Source organism: Nanorana parkeri, unplaced genomic scaffold (genome assembly GCF_000935625.1).
Source record: "Nanorana parkeri isolate BGI_ZX_2015 unplaced genomic scaffold, ASM93562v1 scaffold454, whole genome shotgun sequence".
Lineage (NCBI taxonomy): Eukaryota > Metazoa > Chordata > Amphibia > Anura > Dicroglossidae > Nanorana > Nanorana parkeri.
Genome location: NW_017306722.1, coordinates 803640 through 822437, shown reverse-complemented (window position 1 = coordinate 822437; position 18798 = coordinate 803640). Strand labels below are relative to the sequence as shown.

At 42.2% G+C, this 18798-nt stretch overlaps 2 protein-coding genes across 2 annotated transcripts in view; one reads left to right on the top strand and one right to left on the bottom strand.

Moving 5' to 3' along the window:
- Nucleotides 1-14573, bottom strand: part of LRRC17 (leucine rich repeat containing 17) — a 20312-nt gene extending 5739 nt beyond the window's left edge. Inside the window, exon 1 of the mRNA XM_018560429.1 lies at nt 14410-14573. The gene's annotated coding sequence lies outside the window, so the exon portion shown is untranslated. The remainder of the gene's footprint in view (nt 1-14409) is intronic.
- The window catches only part of FBXL13 (F-box and leucine rich repeat protein 13), a 118328-nt gene that overhangs the window by 46450 nt on the left and 53080 nt on the right, over nt 1-18798 (top strand). The window contains exons 10-12 of the mRNA XM_018560423.1: nt 7662-7714; nt 9859-9959; nt 14340-14469. Of these exons, the coding sequence (XP_018415925.1) occupies nt 7662-7714; nt 9859-9959; nt 14340-14469 (284 nt within the window). The remainder of the gene's footprint in view (nt 1-7661; nt 7715-9858; nt 9960-14339; nt 14470-18798) is intronic.

Here is an 18798-nt window from a genome sequence, read left to right as displayed (position 1 = left end):
GTCCATGACCCAGTGCCTGACTTTTTAGAGTGGGGTGACACCAAAAGGACTGTCAGTCCTTTTGGTGTCACCCCTGCAATGGTGACAGCACCCCCCTTGTGACGCCATTGACCAAGAGCCCCCCCAAATGGGCACCAAGCGCAACAAACCATCCCCGAACTTCACAAGCAAACCACCCCACCGGCCTCAGGCAGCAAGACATCTAGGAATGCCTCTGGAACTGGACCTCCTTACTTATGCATCTGTTTACTCAAATATTTTACTTCAGTACTTGGCAACGATTAGGCATGATTAAATCTTTGAAGAGATTATTGCACATAACATATATGTGGAGGTGTTATAAATATGTACGTTCTTACCAGTGTTTGCTACATTGAAGTGACTGGCTTGAAACACATAAGCTCTTTTATCCTCTGGTTTAAATGAGATTAAATAAGGATTTCTATGTTTTAACTCCTCTACATCTGGCTTCCAAATGATGTTGGCAAGGATGTGACTGCACACTTTGCCGTAACTGGTTACAAGCTGAGACACATTTTCCACTATGCACCACTTTTTATAAATAAGGCTGTTAAACAGAAAGATGTTCCCAACGGAATCCTAACAGATTCTGACTTTCATTTTTCTTGTTAAAGAAATGAAATTATAGCAAACATCTGATTGCTGAACTGGATATAGAGCAAACATTTTGACACAAACGGTAAAATGTTTCTATATATCAACATCGACTGTAAATTCTGCTATTATTAAAAGAGCAGTAAAGCCAGACATTTTTTTGTGTAACAGGAGTACATTTACTCAGGTCTTCCTGTGCAACAAATTCAGCATATAGCAAGGTTTTGCTGACAGCGCAGAGCCATGCCACAGCTGGGGAAGATCCTGAGAATATTGTCAAAATCCCCTCGGCTGCATGATTGACAGCTGGCTCTGCCTCTCTAGAGCCAGAACCAGCTGTGCCAACCCCCTCAACTCTCTGTCGCTCCAATGAGTGTTGGAGGAACAGAGAGCGGAATCCCTGAGGGGAGCGGTAACTGACAGTTATTGCTCTCTGCAGGAAGAAGCGATCAGCAGGCACATGATCACTCAGCTTTTGTTATGTAGAGCTGGTGTTTGACAGTTGCGGTGTCCAAAGCTGGCTTGAAGTATTGGGAAGAGTAAGACTTCTCCTTTAATTATGTTATCTTCTCAGAAGATAAAGAAAATTGCAGTTTGACATTATATAATACAGAGGAAGAAGTGCTATGAATCTGTCAGCTTGAAATGTTTCATTGTAAAAATATAACCTGGAAAAATGTCAAACCCTGACAAACTATTGGTTTCAATTATTTGGGGGCAGCATTGAATACCACAAAATTACTCCATGAAATTAGAGGACACATTGGGGGGAATTTATTAATGTGTTTGCGACAAAACTGTTAGGCGCAAAGACCAAAAAGTCGTGCTAACTAACCGCAAAGTGTTATGCTTCTTTTGTTAAGTGTTCTTGTGACAGACATATTCAAATTGTGACACACTGCACATATATTCCGTCATTTTGCGTAATTTCCCAACTGTGCGGTATTTGCAACCAGCATTTGTGACATTAAAAGACCTGCAAGCTATCGCAGATCCTAGAATTGCTCCTGAGCACTCCTTAAAGTATCACAAAAGATGATTCACCTTCACATCCCCAAGTCAGCTGAGCATTTCAGGACTATTCAGCTGTCATCCAGGGGGGTTTCCAGCAAGCTTGTGACAATTCAGAGACAATTTAGAGACAGAGGCAAGTTGGAGACAATTTAGAGACAATTCTCCTTATGAAGGCATTTAGAACTGAAACATAAAGTAGGATAATATAGCTGTTGCTTCATGCACTAGAAATCAGGGATACGATTATGCAACCAAATGAATTCCCCCATAGTGTCCATAGTGGCCAGCACACCATACAATTTGCTAAAGTAATATCATCTATTTCTTTCAAGTAAGAACACACTCACTGGCTTAGTAGCTAATAAGTTTCTCCCATCTTCTGGATAAACATGATTGTATACGTGAAACAGCATATGTGACTGGATGTACAGTATGCTGTTATGTAATGTGGATCCATATTTATTTTTCGCATGCCCCACATTAAAGTCTATATGCCTTACATTATATGTTATCCCTGACTAAACTATAGTATTGAATGACAAGTCAGACAATTAAGAAGTCATCTGTGTGTAATATCATGTAGAAATACTTAAGGACTAGAAATAATCTAATATTTTTGCTACGATCTGGAGCTCCACAAAGGGTGGTTCCCCTCGATAAAGCTGGGTTATATACCAGTAGATTTTCATTTGGAAAAAAAAAAATATTAATTTGAAAGTAATGTGTCAAATTGGCAATTTTCAAATGTAGTGGCGAAACAAAACAAAAAAAAAATCAAAGGAGCTGGTTGAATCATTTTTCTTCAACAAACAAAATTGTATTAGTGATTGTGGTCTTTTTTCAGGAAACTTCATCTTTAATTCCAAAATTGAATGTTAAAATCAACTGAAATTTTGAATGACATTTGTCAAGTCTCTGATGGCATTATTTTTCTTATGAACTTTCGTATGAAAATCTACCAGTGTATACCCAGCTTTACTGTAGTGGTGACAATAGTTTCACCAGTCAAGATGTGCGAGAACCTCTTTATTAGCAACACAACATAGAGGAAGGTTAGAACCCTTGTCAGCTTTTTATTGCTGTTTGTGTCACTGATTTATATTTCCCCCCATTTCCTGGCTTGTGGCACTGTTGTCACTGTCACAGTAAAAGTCTGAGCCACTTTAGCAGTAAAACCCTACAGGGATTCAAATCCTTCTTTATCTAAAACAAAAAAAAGGTTTTGGTTGGATATAAACTAGGGATGCACCGATACCAAGTACAGTACTCGGTACAAGTACAAGTACCAATACTTTTCGAGCTCCAAGACTAGACTAGAGAAAAATTAAAAAGTTAGGAGGCAGCTGTCATTTGTAAGGAGCACACGGAGCTCCTGGGATTTGTGCATCCCTGTTTTAATGTATGATTTTGTTTTTATAAATATAAATAAAGGGATGCACAGATACCAGTTTTGCGAGTACAAGTACTGGTACTTGCCCACGTACTTACAAGTACGAGTACTAATATATTTTTCTTTATTGTAATGTGACAGCTTTTCTAAAAAAATGATTTTAGCACAGTGGTGGACCACCGGAGCCAGGTCCCAGCTTCAACCGCTGCAACCGCTGCAACCCTGGTAGTTCTCATGAAAATGCCAAGTATCGGCATTGGTACTCGAAAAGTATCGGTGCATCCCTAATATAAACTTTTAAAGATCTTTTGTACCATTGTAACAAACAGTATTGAAGCACTTTTGATATTTAAATTGGTTTATTTTGTATTGTGTGGTATAAGCAAACCTAAATCCAATAAGATGTCCATACTGGCTATTCAGGGTGCAATGCTCCAAAGATCATATGCTAGGTACTCTATATGAACTTAGACAAGACTTTCTTCCGGCTTTGGTATCTGTTATTTCTCACAGATGAACAGAGGAGGACACAGAGGAAGTGCGATAGTGAAATAGGCTAGAAGGAAAGACTGCAGTGTTTATTTTGGTTGTATGTAAACTGCACATTTTTCATGAAAACTGATGATAATGAACAAGACAAAGGGGCATCGGTTCTATGAACTGATAATGCACTGTTTAACATTGTTATTACATTTACACATTGGTTGTTTAAAAAAATAGACACTCAAAACTATGACTTGGTTATCTAAATAAATAAAAAACTACCGGTTTATATGGTGAGCTTAAAAGATAACTCAAAAACAAATGAATACTTATATGGGGCTTTGAAGTTGCCAAGCAAAACCTCTGTTTTTAATCCTTAGTGGTTAGACAGGTTTTTTTTGCATGCTGGCTGGTGAATGTGCTGGGAAACTTTTTGCTGTTAAAAGTGCCAAGAACACAGCCAAAAATATAAAGCTGACATTTTAAAATCAATCAAATTTCTTTACATAAATAGATAAAATTACATATAAGTTAAAGACTAGAAACCATAAAAACATTAGGTATTGCTTAGCCAGCTTCTAATTGGGCCTTTCTAAAGGTGCCCACACACCTTGAGATAATTGTATGATAATCGCGGGAAATCCCATGATCGATTATAGCAAGGTGTGTGGAAGGCATGCGACCTCTACTACTGTAAGGTCGCACGACTTTTATCTTAGGAACATGTTTGAAAACCCGCCGAGAATCGTACGATTGTCAGCGGGTGTGTGGCATGCTGGTAAGATAAATGCCGAACGGGCTGGTGTGCGTTCAGCATTGCAGTCATCGGAAACCCGCGCCTCAGCGGGGCGGGCTTGCGATGATCGCAAGTACAATCTGCCTGTCCAAGATGGGCAGATCGTACGTTTTTTAAATTACTTTACAACCATCGCAAGACAAAAGTCTTGCGATGGTTGTAAGGTGTGTGGCCAGCTTGAGCCCCCTAGTAATATGTCACCTCTCAACTCTGCTGGGAGTAAAAATAGCAAGGGCAAAAATTGTTAGTGGAAATGTAATCATTTGCGTTTTTTTTTTTTTGTAGATAACATAATTAACTATGTATCATATGAGAGGGGAGCTATTTATCTTGATGTCTTGCATTAGACTTTAAGGAATGTTTATCTTAACTATACTGGATGAATAGCAGCTGGATACAGCTGAAAACTGATTAATGGGGAAATCCTTGGTGAGTTTCTGACAAGAGTGTTAGCGAGCTCGTCTAAAAAGCGAGGATTCACAGTGACTAAGCTCTGCAAAGCCTTAACTGGGCTAGTTCCATGATAAGAATAATAATCATGTGATAAAATATTCCCTTTTCCAAAAAGGTTTGCTTACCATATTATAGCACCCAAGGGAACAGGGAACACCAATTCAATCCCTTCCTCCACCTTACAACAGGATCATTATATCACTATTATGTTGTCAAATAATCCTGCTAATAATAATCCCAGCTGTCAAGATATCATAGATCTCATTATGTGCAATAATATATTAAAGGATGACAAACTATTGCTGTGGATGGGGAAGCATGGGAAGTTTTGTGCTACATGAATAGACACAAAGCAGGATTTGACTTGTAAATTAAAGTTAATAAAATTCTTAGCTTCAATGGTCCTGACCCAGTGTTCTGGGGGTGGGGGTGTGTTGTGTGGAGATCTCTCATTGAATAGTCGATCCGTGCCATCAGCAGCTTTGGCCGGTGTCCTGTCCAGCTCACTGACATCACTGGTTTCCAGGAGCTTGGCAGGACGTCAGCTTCTGGGTGGAAAGACAGACAGAGCGTTACAGGTTGCTAAGAGCTTCTAGCAACCTGTAACGCTGTGGTCGCCCCCCCCCTCCCCCCCCCCATGAGATGCCGCCTGAAACAACCACCTCATTATAGGGATGAGCCTGCCAAAATGGCTGAAGTGCAGGCAACTTGTGTAAATATATGTGTTAGAAGCCTGGGTCTAGGATCAAACAGGCTATACAGATTTGATTACAAACACTATGCTCGCAGTTACCACAGGGTTTTTACCTTCAGCTGTGTTGTTCTCTTCGGTACTTTTTAGGCCAGGTCAAGTTCACTTTAACCCTTTCGCTGCCACCTACGTAAGGCTTACTGACGTGGCTACATGCAAGCGTTTGTGTTCTGCCGTAAGCCCTACCTTGGTGGCTTTCACCCTTCTGCTATAAGCTCATGGTCGCTTTAGCAACCATGAACTTATATCAGAAGGGTCCCCCCGACGGTCCCCTGTAAAATAATAGCTGTCATCAGCCGCTGAGGCGGCGGGGATCTGAGGAGAAAATTACAGCTGAAGCCGGTGGGAGAGGGGCGGAGGGAGCGCTGTCACTTCAGGATGGCTGAGCGGTAAGGAGAGAGGAAGCCACAGCCGAGCGGGGAGGAGCGCACATACACTCTCATCCTGTCATTTTCAGGATGACAGCGGCTCTGTGTGTGACCGAGCGGAGAATCTGTAAATATCTATTATATTTACCCATCCTCTGTGTGCAGAGCAAACATTGGAGTGATCAGCAGATCACTCCAATGTTTGTAAACAACTGGGGACACATAGTACTAGGGACACATAGTACTAGGGACACATAGTACTATGTGTCCCTAGTTATGAATTAACAAGAAATGCTTTACATCACTTCCTGTGCATTCATGAGTTTCTGAATGAGCAAAAGCACTCAGTACAGAGGCTTCTACCCAGTCACAACTGTATGATAGTAAATATTTTACTATTTCCAGTTTGTGAATGAATGGGAAGCCTCTGTAGTGAGTGCTTTTCATTCATTCAGTGCTGAGGCTGCCGAAAACGAGTCCTCAATTGTGTCCTCCATTTCTTTTTCTATTTCAAAAAAAGGGAAATATCTGGAGTCTGTTTAGACCCCTTATATTTCCCAGAAGTAAAAAACAAAAATAACAATAATAATAAAAAAATAAATAAATAAAACACAACCCTGACACACACACATATTATACACGTGCAGCAGTGTGCACCATATTGTGGTGTACGCCATGCACGTGTGTTGCAGTGCATTGTTAGAACGCATTGCAGTGCTTGATTTTTTTCTCTTTTTTTTCGTTTTTAAAATTACATTTATTTAACTGTGTGACAGTGCATGGCAAGAAGTTGTGATGCATTGCGGAGCATTGTGATATGCTGTGTTGCGATTAAATGTACACCTGTGTCATTTTATCACAACACACACCAACACAGTGCTCAAATGATTTTTAACCCAAGTTGCTATTTATAGTTTTGCATTCCTTCATTTTTTTACTGTTTCGCAAAAAGGCGCAATTAAACTTTTACAACTATTTTTTATTTATTAACTCAATACAGTTTTATGTTTTAGATTTAGTCAGACATGTATTTTTGTTGTGCACTGATAATGATTTTAGTGTACTTTTATCAATGTAATTGTGTATTTTTATTGGTTTAATATTGATTTGATAAACATTTGCGCAATTATCCCAGGACCTACAAAATTTGTAGCACCATCTTTTTATTCTACTGGGCCTGTGCTTTCAGAAAGCACAGACCCAGTACAAATGCTAAAAGCTAAATGCTAAAAGCTGGAGCCTTAAAGTGTTCCCGAGGGCTTGGCAGCGAAAGGGTTCAAGCATATGTCAAGGCAAAAAACAATAAAAAATATTCAGAAAATCTCTGCAACAAGTGCACGTTTCCCAGTGTTTTATGCCTTTTAAAGATTCTACAAGTACAGAAAAATTGCCTTTTGTGAAAAAGTTCCATTGTAGCTGACAACACACAACATTTTTTTGGGCTGCCCATTGTTATTTGCTAAACTACCCAACCACATCCACTCATAGATCTCTATAACTTAAAGGCTTATCATTCTGTAATCCAAAATAAGAGCTAGGATAACTGAGTTTAGGATAACTCAGGAAGTGTGCAGAGGACACAGGACAGCTTTGAACTCCTGACATCAGGTTTTTTGGCACTTATCAGACAAATATAACAAAATGCTTTCAATGGTATAAAATGCAAATAGGAGAATTTCATCGTAAGGGTGCACATACAGTTTAACTTTTTTGAATAATCACTGATACAGAAATATGAGAGATTTTAAGAATGGGATGTTTGCTGAATAAATAATTATAATTCTTTTCCAGGGGAATGTAAAAACTTGCAAGATCTAAATGTGTCGGAGTGCCCAAATTTAAATGTAAGTGGCTTATATCTGTACTATTTAAAGCAGCTTGCAGATTTCAAAATGAAGTAATCATATTCAGATGTAACATCTATTCTGCAGCCAGCGCCATGTGGATTCAGTTATTTATGGTATAAAGCCACTGACCCTCCCTTCATGCAGAAAAAATAGACTTGTTAAGTAAATTATTGTATTTCATTTTAGAATTGTATCTGGAGCAATGATACTCATAGTGGATAACAGATTTCTGTGGTGTAGAGCTTTAATGTGTTATGCCTCATTGATATTACTAGTTCTGAATAAAGGAATAGTCTAGAACAGCAGTTTCCAATCTTTTTTACAGATACGGCACCCCTTAAAAGTATGCAAATCTCAAGGCACCCCAGTCTAAAATGTAATTTATTTTAAAGGGGGACCCCATGCAAAAACATTTAAAAAAATTCCCTCCTTCACATTGAAGTCCCCCATTCACACCAGAGCCCCAATTTTCACATTAGAATACCCCTTCACAGGAGGACCCCCTCTTTTCACATCCGAGGCCCCCCTCTCACAATAGGAGCCCCCCTTCACATAAGAGCCCTCTCCTTTCACATCAGAGTCCCCCTCCTTCACATCAGAGTCCCCCCTTCACATCACAAGCTTCACATCACATCAGAGCATCCTCCTTTCACATCAGAGTCCCCCTCTTTCACATCAGAGTCCCCCCTTCAAATCACAAGAACAGAAGCCCCCTCACCCAACACCAGAGCCCCCCACTTTTACACCAGAGTACCCCTTCACACCAGGAACCCCATCCTTTGACACATGAGACCCCCTCACACAATAGGAGCCCCCTTCACACCAATCCCCCCACTTTTACATCAGAGTACCTCTTCACACCAGGAACCCCCTCCTTTTACATCAGAGTTCCCCCCTTTACATCACAAGCTTCGCATCACATCATAGCTCCCTACTTTCACCTCAGAGTCCCCCTCTTTCACATCAGAGTCTCCACTTCACATCACAAGCTTTGTATCGTATCACAAGCCCCCCCTCACATCAGGAGCCCTCTTCACATCAACATCTCCCCTTCACATCAGGAGGATTTCGAGGCACCCTTGGGGCAGCTAGAAGGTGCCCCAGGGTATCCTGGCACCCTGGTTGAGAAAGGCTGGTCTAGATTGTGGTTTATACTACTCAGTTGTCTGTCTTTCTGGCAAGAATTAAGGGTTCATTCACACGGGCCTGCGCATCTTTACAGTTTGCATGCCTGTGCAGAGACCTGCTCCCAGAAGGGCCAGGTTCCACAAGTAATTGTGTGCAGCCACCTGTACCCCCCTATGGGAGGACGCAGCTACACACCAACCCGAACCTGCACATCCATGCAGGCCTGGGTACCCGCACTTGGACGCAGAGAGCGTGCACACAAGTGCAGGCATCCGGACCTGCACAGATCTGCAGGTTCAGGTCAGCGTGCATGCCGTACAGATGTGCACACCCGTGTTGAATGAGCCCTTAAGAAGATGTTTTGTATCAGGATTTATAATAGCTTAAAAACTGTTTGGCTTTAATATCACTTTACACTTATAATTCATTAGTCAATACAAGAGCTCATAAAAAGATGGAGTAAAACATAGCATAGTTCACTATGTTCACCTAAGTCAGCTATATTCTGCCTACCACATTAACTATCTGACGACTACTATTCCCCTCTGCTGGTTGTGACCTGGTATTTTATCATGGTACCACATTCACTTGTTAGGTCTGTCCTATTTGTGCTGTGCTATGACTTACATCTCCTAACTGGAAGGACAGTGCTTCCTTTGAACAATAGGTTTACAGAAATGTCAAAATATTAATGACAAATGTGATAGAAACTTTTACAGTATGACCATGATGGTCACCTTGACACCATAGGAGAAATCCCAAATCATGCGACCTTTGATAGGACCGTGATACGTTGAGTCTTTACAATTTATCTTAGATATTAGGTTCAAGATATCAAGATATTAGGCTGTTCTTTACAATACACTCTTTGGTTCCATAGATATCATAGAATGCTTGGCAGGCATTAGACATATGTGGCAAACATCCCAATTTAATGCATATGTACATCAGATAGTTTTAGGCATCCATGCTGATACTAGTATTATATAAACAATTTACTTTGTGTTGTCCAGGATGAAGCAATGAGAGTTATCATCGAAGGATGCCCTGCTTTACTTTATCTCAATTTGTCACATACTGAAATAACTAATGCTACTCTACGAGTCATGTCCAGGTAGGTTTTGGTAACAAACAGTGTTCTTCCATAGCAGTTATGACAACCAGCGGTCCAAATTATCTTATCAAGGTGACCATTTTAACCTGTCCTTATGGTCTATAGTAGCGGCGCCCACAATTTTTCGTCTGGAGATCTACTTTTCAAATGACCAGATCTACCAACGAAAAAACATCTGCATTCAGGGGCGTGGCGGTGCATTCAAGTCAATGGCACCGCAGCCCAGTGGCGGATCCAGAGGGGGCAACGGGGCAATTGCCCCCCGCGAGATTAGTACAGCTCCTGTGACTGTCCCGAGTGACGAGTCCCGATCCTTGCGGCTGCTGCGGCTGCCACCCGCAGTGTGTGTTGTGAGTGTGACACAGCTACATAAAGCTTACCCTCTGTGTCACAGACTTTACTGCGGTTCATTGTAAATAAAAAATATTGTACAATGAACTGCAGTAAAGTCCGTGGCACGGAGGGACAGCTGTATGTACCGGCGGCTGTGCGTGTGCGGGGATCTTCTGAATGAAACAGGTCATTGGCAGCTGCAGCTGCCTGTCATTGGCAATGACTGATAGCCAGGCGGAGGCGGAGCCGATACACGTCTCTGCAGGCACCCTCTCCTGTGACCCCTCCTCCACTGGTCGCAAAGGACGCAGATGAAGAGGTGCTGCAGCCTGCATATCTTAGGTAAGGTTGGGGTAGTCTGTGGGTAATAACTGGCTTGGGGGGAAAGGGGGAATTGGGGGACTAGCTGGGCTGGTGGTATTCAGCATTGCTGTATAATGATTATACAGCAATGCTGAATGCCACCAGCCAGGGGCGGACTGACCATCAGGGGACCTGTCACCCCGCCCCCGCTAAATGAACATCCCGGCTGCAGGTACAGTGGCTCCCTCCCTCCGCCGTCTCTCTGCCGCTAAAGATGTGGCTTTCTAATCGCGCAGCCGCTTGCTCCACAAGGGCAGCCCTCTAACATGCCTGATTAAAGGGCCGCATCTGCCTGATCCAGCCAGCCCGGATCGCCTCAGTATGCAAACGGCTGCGCATTTAGAGAGCCGTTTTCATTCACACTGGAATCGGCCGGCACGTACAGCTCTGTGCTGCGTGCACGGCCGTATCGGGCAGCTCCAGGGAAGGACAGGTGCTGCGTGTGATTAGTACACAGCCCCTGTTCTTCTCTATAGAACTACATGGCCGTAAGCCGCCCTACGCTCACGCGTCGTGCACATCGGGGCGGGTAAGCGTACTCGTATGCTCGTACGGACATGCAGGGCGGGTGAGCATAGGGGGGCGTACTGGCCGTTTTCTGGCAGTGCCCCTCCGGAGAATAGACTCTGGATCCGCCCCTGCCGCAGCCAGCACCGCAGTCAGGCCCCTCTCACAGTGCGATCGCCTACACCCGGGACCCAGGCACATTAGTGCCTGTGTTCCAGTCCAGTGCGATCCGCAAAAATGCTGCAAGCACTATTTTTGCAGATCGCACTGGACCGGAATGCAGGCACTAATGTGCCTGCGTTCCAGGTGCGGGCGACCGCACACTGTGGGCAGGGGGCATGGCTGCGGTGCCATTGACTTCAATACAACCCCACCCCCCCTCCTGCCCCTGAACGCAGGGAGTCGGCCGGCTTACATTCCTGTGCGTCCTAGAGGCCTCGGCGTCCTGTCCTGTTTGTCCGGCACAGAGGATCGGAACATTTAACTGACATGTACCGATCCTTCGCTGCTCGGCCACGCACACGGGGGCTCAGCCTCTCTCAGCTGAGTGTTTTGTTGTGTGTTTTGTTGAACAACGTTTCCCATTAACATCTATGGGACCAAGAAGCGCTGTAATCTGCCAAAAGTAGCTCATAGCTAGCTAGTAGCTCAAGTAGCTTACCTTTGAGCAACAAAATGCCTAGATGTGAACGGGGACAGACCACAGTGTCCAGTTTATCCAATGGAGAACACAGATCACACAGCTGTGTTGTATGCTCCTCAAAGTCTGCAAGCATTCAGCGATCCTGCGGAGTGCCAGTGAAACACAGCATGTAAAGAACTCCAGGTAATTTAAAAAACTTACCCCTGCATTGGGGTACTGCAAGAGTTAACTGCTCATTTTAGTCTAGAGGCTAAAATAAAGAAGATATACTCACCCGATCCTCTGTCCTGCTGCGGTGACCTCTCACCACTCTCCCCCTTCACTCTAGCGGTGGCATGTCCCTTGGCATCCTCACCTCTAATGCAGTTGCAGACGTGATGACGTTACGAGTCCTTAGACCGCCAGAGCCTGGGAAAGAAGAGGCTGCAGAGACCGGTCTAGCAGCTATGCAGGGCTGAGGATCAGGTGAGTGTATCTCCTTTATTTTAGTCCCTACAACAATATGAGCAGTTCACCCTTTCAGTACAGGGGTAGCCCCACGGGAAGGGTTAATCTATTTAATTGCCTGGAGTTCTTCTTTGAAGCAGGGCTCCTGCAACCTTTGTGGGCAAGCTGTGTGTAAGCCTGAAACTGGCAATTCCCTCTCTGTGTAGCCAGCCCTGCTTTCTGCAAAGTTATATTAGAGCTTACTTGGAATCACATCAAAGAAAAGAGGATATTCAACCAACAACAGACCAATTAAGTTTTTGTTGCAGTGAAAAGAGAGAACCATTTGTCTCATGTGCCAGGAGCCTGTTGCTGTGTTTCTGGAATACAATTGCTTTGACACTGACAATGGGCATTTTTTACTCCCACCGACCACCAACGCTGGGGCACTTTTTTTTACCTCTGCTGGTCACAGTCTGGCCCCCAGCAGTCTGATGAATAATGACCCCTGTTGTAATAGTTTAGGGTTGCAACGTTGGCTTAAAGTGATCTAATTTCCCACAGAGTTTCTAATTGTTATTTTATATTTGAAGTACACTGTGGCTATTTGAATCATACCGTAGCTCTTCATCCAATATGTATTATAAATGACTTGTTTATCTGCAGTTATAAGGAGTTAGCCCAAACTGACTTGCTTCCAGTCTGGAGATATCCTAATAATTGGCTGCACAGTTACAACTGCTGTTCACCAACCCATGTAGACTTTATATAAATATAAAAATGTTCCAATGTGCAGCAGGAACACTACCATTTTAAAAGGTAGAGCATGCCAAAAATAGCATTAAAGTCTACTGAACAGGATATGTTAATAAAATAGGCAAGTCATTTCCAGCGTTAATTGAAATGATTTGCCTATGGGAGTTATTATGGCACTGCTAGCTGAACATTTTTATGAAATGCTCCCTCATTAATGTCCTCCATAGCTTTCCTCTATGAATAAGTTAGTTTTTCTCATGTAAGATCCTCCTTAGCTACTTCTCCAACTGCTCTGTATTACAATATAGATCATATTTCCATTTGGTGGCAGTGTTGTATTATCCTATATGTACTTCAGTCAGAAATTCAACATGTCAGCTCATACAGTAACTAATGTGCACTTTATTCTAGCATGCTGTAGAATACTCATTATTTTAGAATAAAAAGTAACAGTAGGTTTCAAGCATGGAATGGCAAGAAGTAGTAAGTATCTTGATGGATACTGGATGGATGAAAGCAGCCCATATGTAAATCACATTGTGGGCTGTCACTGAAACCCAGAGTTGCCTTAAGGTGCCCATACACTTTACAACCCTTGCAAGACTTTTGTCTTGCGAGGGTTGTAAAGTACTTTAAAAAATTAGAAACGGTCGCACGCCTTCCATACACTGCACGATTCTCGTACGATCGCGGGATGTCCCTCTATTCTCGTACGAGAATCGTGCAGTGCATGGGCACCTTTAGAATAAACTGTTATATAAGCTGATGTGTGATAGCGTACAGTAATTAGCAGTAGTTCAAGTAATGGAATATGATGAATTGTTATGTACTCAGTTGTGTTGCTGTTTCTTTAAAATCTGTGCACAGCCTCTGTAGGTTGAGTAATAAAAATGTGAATTGAGGTGTACTGATGAGGCTTTGTGCTTGGCTCACCAAGGGCTGGCTACCCTGGCACAGAAGGAGCTTGTAAAGAAATTCTTGGTGGGTTATTTAAAGTTGAGGTTTAAGCATACAGGCTGCTTTAGAAATCATTACTGGGTTATTATCCTTTTTTTCCAAGCAAACTCTTAAAATAATGCACACATGTGAATGCTGTCTACTGCTCACCCAATTTATCGTTAAACATTTAACTGCAAATTAAAGTTTTAAATTAGCATTCCTCAGTTTTTAACGTAAAGTTGACTCTGCACAGTCACATCGTAAATTGTAGCTACAGGAAAGCTGCTGATTATGCTGTAATAAAATGATTCCTTTGTGCAGATTTGTGTCTTCACTCCCCTTCGTTCTGCATGTTGTGTTTTCCATTATACTGTCATTGTACCTATATCTCTCTTCTGTATTCTTCCCTCTAGATACCTGCTCAACCTCCAGTATCTGAGCTTAGCTTACAGCCGAAAATTTACAGACAAAGGCTTACAGTACCTGGGCTCTGGAAAGGGATGTCACAAGATCATCTACTTAGATCTCTCTGGCTGCACTCAGGTTAGTCCTTTGCCTTTCTTTTTTCATGCAGATGGAAAGGGAATCCTTGGAGCGAGAAGCTGTGTCTTGCTCTCATTGTGCATCCAACTAGTGCTGGTCCTTCAGGAAATTTGAGCGGTTTTAAATTACAAGTCTGCAGCTGCTTACACTCTCCTTAGGCACAGCACTATAGGCACTGGCTAACGTCCAAGGCAGTGTCATGCTTCTAAACAGCTCAGGCTTACTGGATAGTGAAAAGGAGGCTTAATGCTTTCTGCAAATCTTTTCCTTTGCTCTGAAGTCAACTCTCTTCAATAGAACAGAGAGGACTGTAGAAAGTGTTCTCTAATGAAGGAACATATTAAACCGCACCAAAAGCCCAGTAATCATTATTAGATTTTTTTTTTTCAAGCATGAGTGACTCAGTGGATCATGTAACAAGGGGATTAAAGAAACTATGTAGCTGTCTACAGATTTTGACAAATTAGGTGTGGAAGGGTTTGGAGTCATCAGTGCACATAAAATCCTTTAAACAACATTTCTTGTCAGAGTTATCTACCATTTTAGTCTTCATAGAAGTAGAAGTGTGATTCTTTGTGGGCTAATGCTAAAAGCTGCACAGATGAAATGTCTGCTAATGAGCATGCAATAAAAAGTAAAGATGCACTTCTGCTCTATTTAATTTTACCATAAAAACCATCAATGCTACAGCACTACGGCAGCTGTACGATGCAGGCATAGTCTTGACCAGACACACTTCTTTTTCCCTCCCTATGTGCATACCGTACCTATGCCAATACTTTGCCCTCTGAGATATCCAATGTCCAGTAAGTACACTGTTCAAAAAAAAATGGATGGAAATGTTTTTGATCCAAATAGGGTGGTATCAACCTCCCTGTAATTTGCAACAAGTATAGGAAAAAAAGAAGAAGGGAAAGCATATATGGGACTTTTAGGGTACCATTTACATGTAAAGTCAGATAAAGTCAATAGTAATTTTACATATCTGTGTAACAGTAAAAAAAATCAAGACAATGTAAAGCAGTGCCAGGTTCTCAATGTGCATCGTGGAATTCTTCATCCAAATAATGTAAAAAAGAAAAGAAAAAAGGAAACAGTGTTATACGCTGAAACTTCACACCGACCCCCCAACCGGTCTGCATGCTAGCGTTTTAGCATGTGGGTTAGTGTGAACTAGCCCTTATTTTCTGTCAGTGTAAACATAATCGTTAATTGCTGAGATATCTGCAGTTAGTAAATGAACCCTGGCATATCAAGAGTATACTTAGGTCATTATTAGCCTGACAAATGAAGATAAGATATCATTTATTACCTGTACATGATAAGATGAATCAATAGATTTGGGTGCTGGGACCTTGGCAATGGTATCCTTCAGCACAGAAAAGGGTTGATCTTTGGCAGTGAGGATCCTGGCACAGGAGAGATGCGCATGCATACAAAAAGTTACATTTACATAAGAAAGGGTTAGGCCCCTTTCAAATGGTCCGATCAGGAGTGGATCCGTGCATGTATCCCCTGCTAATCGGAGATGATGGCACCAGTGTGACATCCATGTCCATTCAGTTTTTTCCTCCATCTTGCGTTACCATTACCAGACCCATGTTGATCTATGGGAAATCTGATGTAAATGGACTAGTGTCCGTTTACATCAGAGTATCCTCGATTTGGCATGGTAGAACGGAATTCTAATCCTTTTGTTTTTCCAGGCCTGGCCTTTTAGCTCTGGCTGCCCATAGACTAACGTTGGGCTTCCGATCAGATCTGCCTGAAAAATTGACAGGGCTCTTAGTGTGAGGTCTGGGATTACAGGGAGAGGATGCCTTCAAGTAGTAGCTCATCATTCTCTGCACTAGAATTTCCGCTACCAACCACTAAAAGCACCAATCTCCTGGTGCTAAAAACAAATGTATCGTAATGAGGTTGCCAGTCTGAGTTTTGTTATCACTAAGCAGCCAAGGAAATAAACTGTGCTGATTAAAAAAAATTAGTCATGTCTACAATGCTGCTTTGAAATATGCTTGGAGAACCTCTGCTGGGGTATATTACTGACACAGTAGTATAGGTACGATTTCTCAGCTGCGCATGTTTTAAGTACTGTTGCTGCACTTCTACAATCACTACACTGGCTTATTAGAACCATATATGTGTTTCTAAAAATAAACTGTCTTGAAGGACTAGTGTTTCATGGTTGCACAATGTGAAGGTCCAAGGCTGAATTGGTAGAGTATCCTAGCTTTAAAAGATAACTTGTATGGGATCACAGCTGCTGGAGGTGACCCGAAACATGAAGTCATCACTGTGGTAAATATTTGAATCATGTATCATTGCAGAAAAGGGAGGATTTGGTATTGTTGCTTTATCATTTTAAGGAAGCTTGTCCCTTGAATGTTCATTCTGTTAAGCTAAACCTAATTTAAAGCAGGCCATACTCTTGTGTTGTGGTTTTGCCTTCCACAAATCTGGTGTGCCTCTTTAATGTGTTTTTGTTTTATACTTGTGCATCAAGTAGTTTTACTTTTCTGCAAATTGTGAAAGAAATTCAGCTCATTAAAAGTAGGCATCTGGCATTAATCAACTATTTTAACTCACTAGTTATCATTACATATATAAAGCAGGTTCAAACTAGGAAGGCACTGTCATAGCTTCAGCAGATGTAAGCACATTTTTGTTCCTTCTGGCAAATACAGAAATGGGAGTGCTTAAAATGTTACAACATGTAAAGCAGGGATGCTATCTCTAAACAATTAGATTAAAGACCTTTTCCTTTAAATTGCGGTTCCACCATATGTGCCTCTTTGCCTCTTGTTTTGCACATTTATACTATATGCACATTTGCAGAACATGAGAGCCTAGCAAAATCTTAATATTGCCCCCTGGTTCTCCACTGTTTAAAGGTGAACTCTGGGCACAATGAACTAGCATGTGTTATAAGCAGTTGAAGCCTCTGATTACCTAAAAACCAACTCCCGTGGTGACTGCGGTTTTTGACTGACTTCTGTTCTTCCCTGCCCACATGGATGTCCACTTGTATTCACACATATAGCCAGACAATGCTGCTGAAGTTTGATCTTCAATAAACATCATTAGGCTGCAGGAACATGTACATAATGTATATTTAAAGACCATCTCTGGGCTCAGTGAACTTACTTGCGTCCCAAAAGCCAACTCTTGTGACAAATGCTATCTTTTAAATCCAGCAAATCTTCTTATATACATTACATGCATGGGTGGATGTACAGCTCCCACTCTACTTTCATGCTCGTTTGAATGCCTGCTTGCATGCTCACATTCGGCCAGGAAGTGCTGCTGGAGGCAAGGTTGATCTTCAATAATCAACATTAGGCTGCAGGAACAAGTGCATGTAATTAAATCCCATCTCCGGAGTAGGTTTTTGTAGATTTATTACTGAGCACTCAGGGAGAGATGGTGAAGGGGAAAAATACCTAAAAACGGAACATCATTACTTAATAGTAACTTCTGGTCTTTAGGGTTCAGTAGCTTCTGAATCCCTGCAGGGAGCAGTGGCTGACAGTCACCACTCTCTACAGGTAGAAGCCGTGAGCTAAGCGATCATTGGTTCATGATCACTCAGTTCTTGAGCTATAGAGCCAGCATGCAGTGTCACATGTCGGCTCTAAATATTGGGAAGAATACATTTTACTCTCCCAATACTTCTCCTTTAAGAAATGTCCACCTTTAAATATCATATATCAAGTGGTTTCACAGTGTTGCAGTTGTAGCAACACTACAACTCCTTTTATATAGAATCCCAGCAGGCACTGTCGGAACTACCAGGGTCGCAGCGGTCGCAAATTGGTAGTTCCGCCACTTGGGGGGGCCCAGCGAAGAAGTGCACTGCCCGAGGTAATGCCGGTTTCCTCGTTAATCCCGTCTGTGTCGTAAGCGCAGATACTGGGTCAGCGTTCTCGACAGAACACCACACTAACATTTTAAACAAGCGGCTGCCTGAGGTCCCGCGCTTGCTGGGGACCTTGGCAGCCTTCCTGTTAACCATGTGGTGCCATTGCGGTTGGGGGGGCCCTTCATGGTTTCTTGCATCGGGGCCCTGAAGGTTCTAGTTACGCCACTGCCAGCAGGGAAAAATCATCCAAGACAGACCTCTAAAAGAGAACTTCTAACATAGGCTTCCTGCCAGAGCCTTGAGAAGAATTAATTTGGTTTATCACAGCATATTTAACAGTAGCTAGTAAAGTCAATTAATACCTGGAATCTAGGAATGCAGAACAATAAAACAAATGCTTAGGCTAACTACAGCCTATCTGTGTCTGGTAGATACAAACTAAATTAGGGAGATTGCTGCTTGACCGT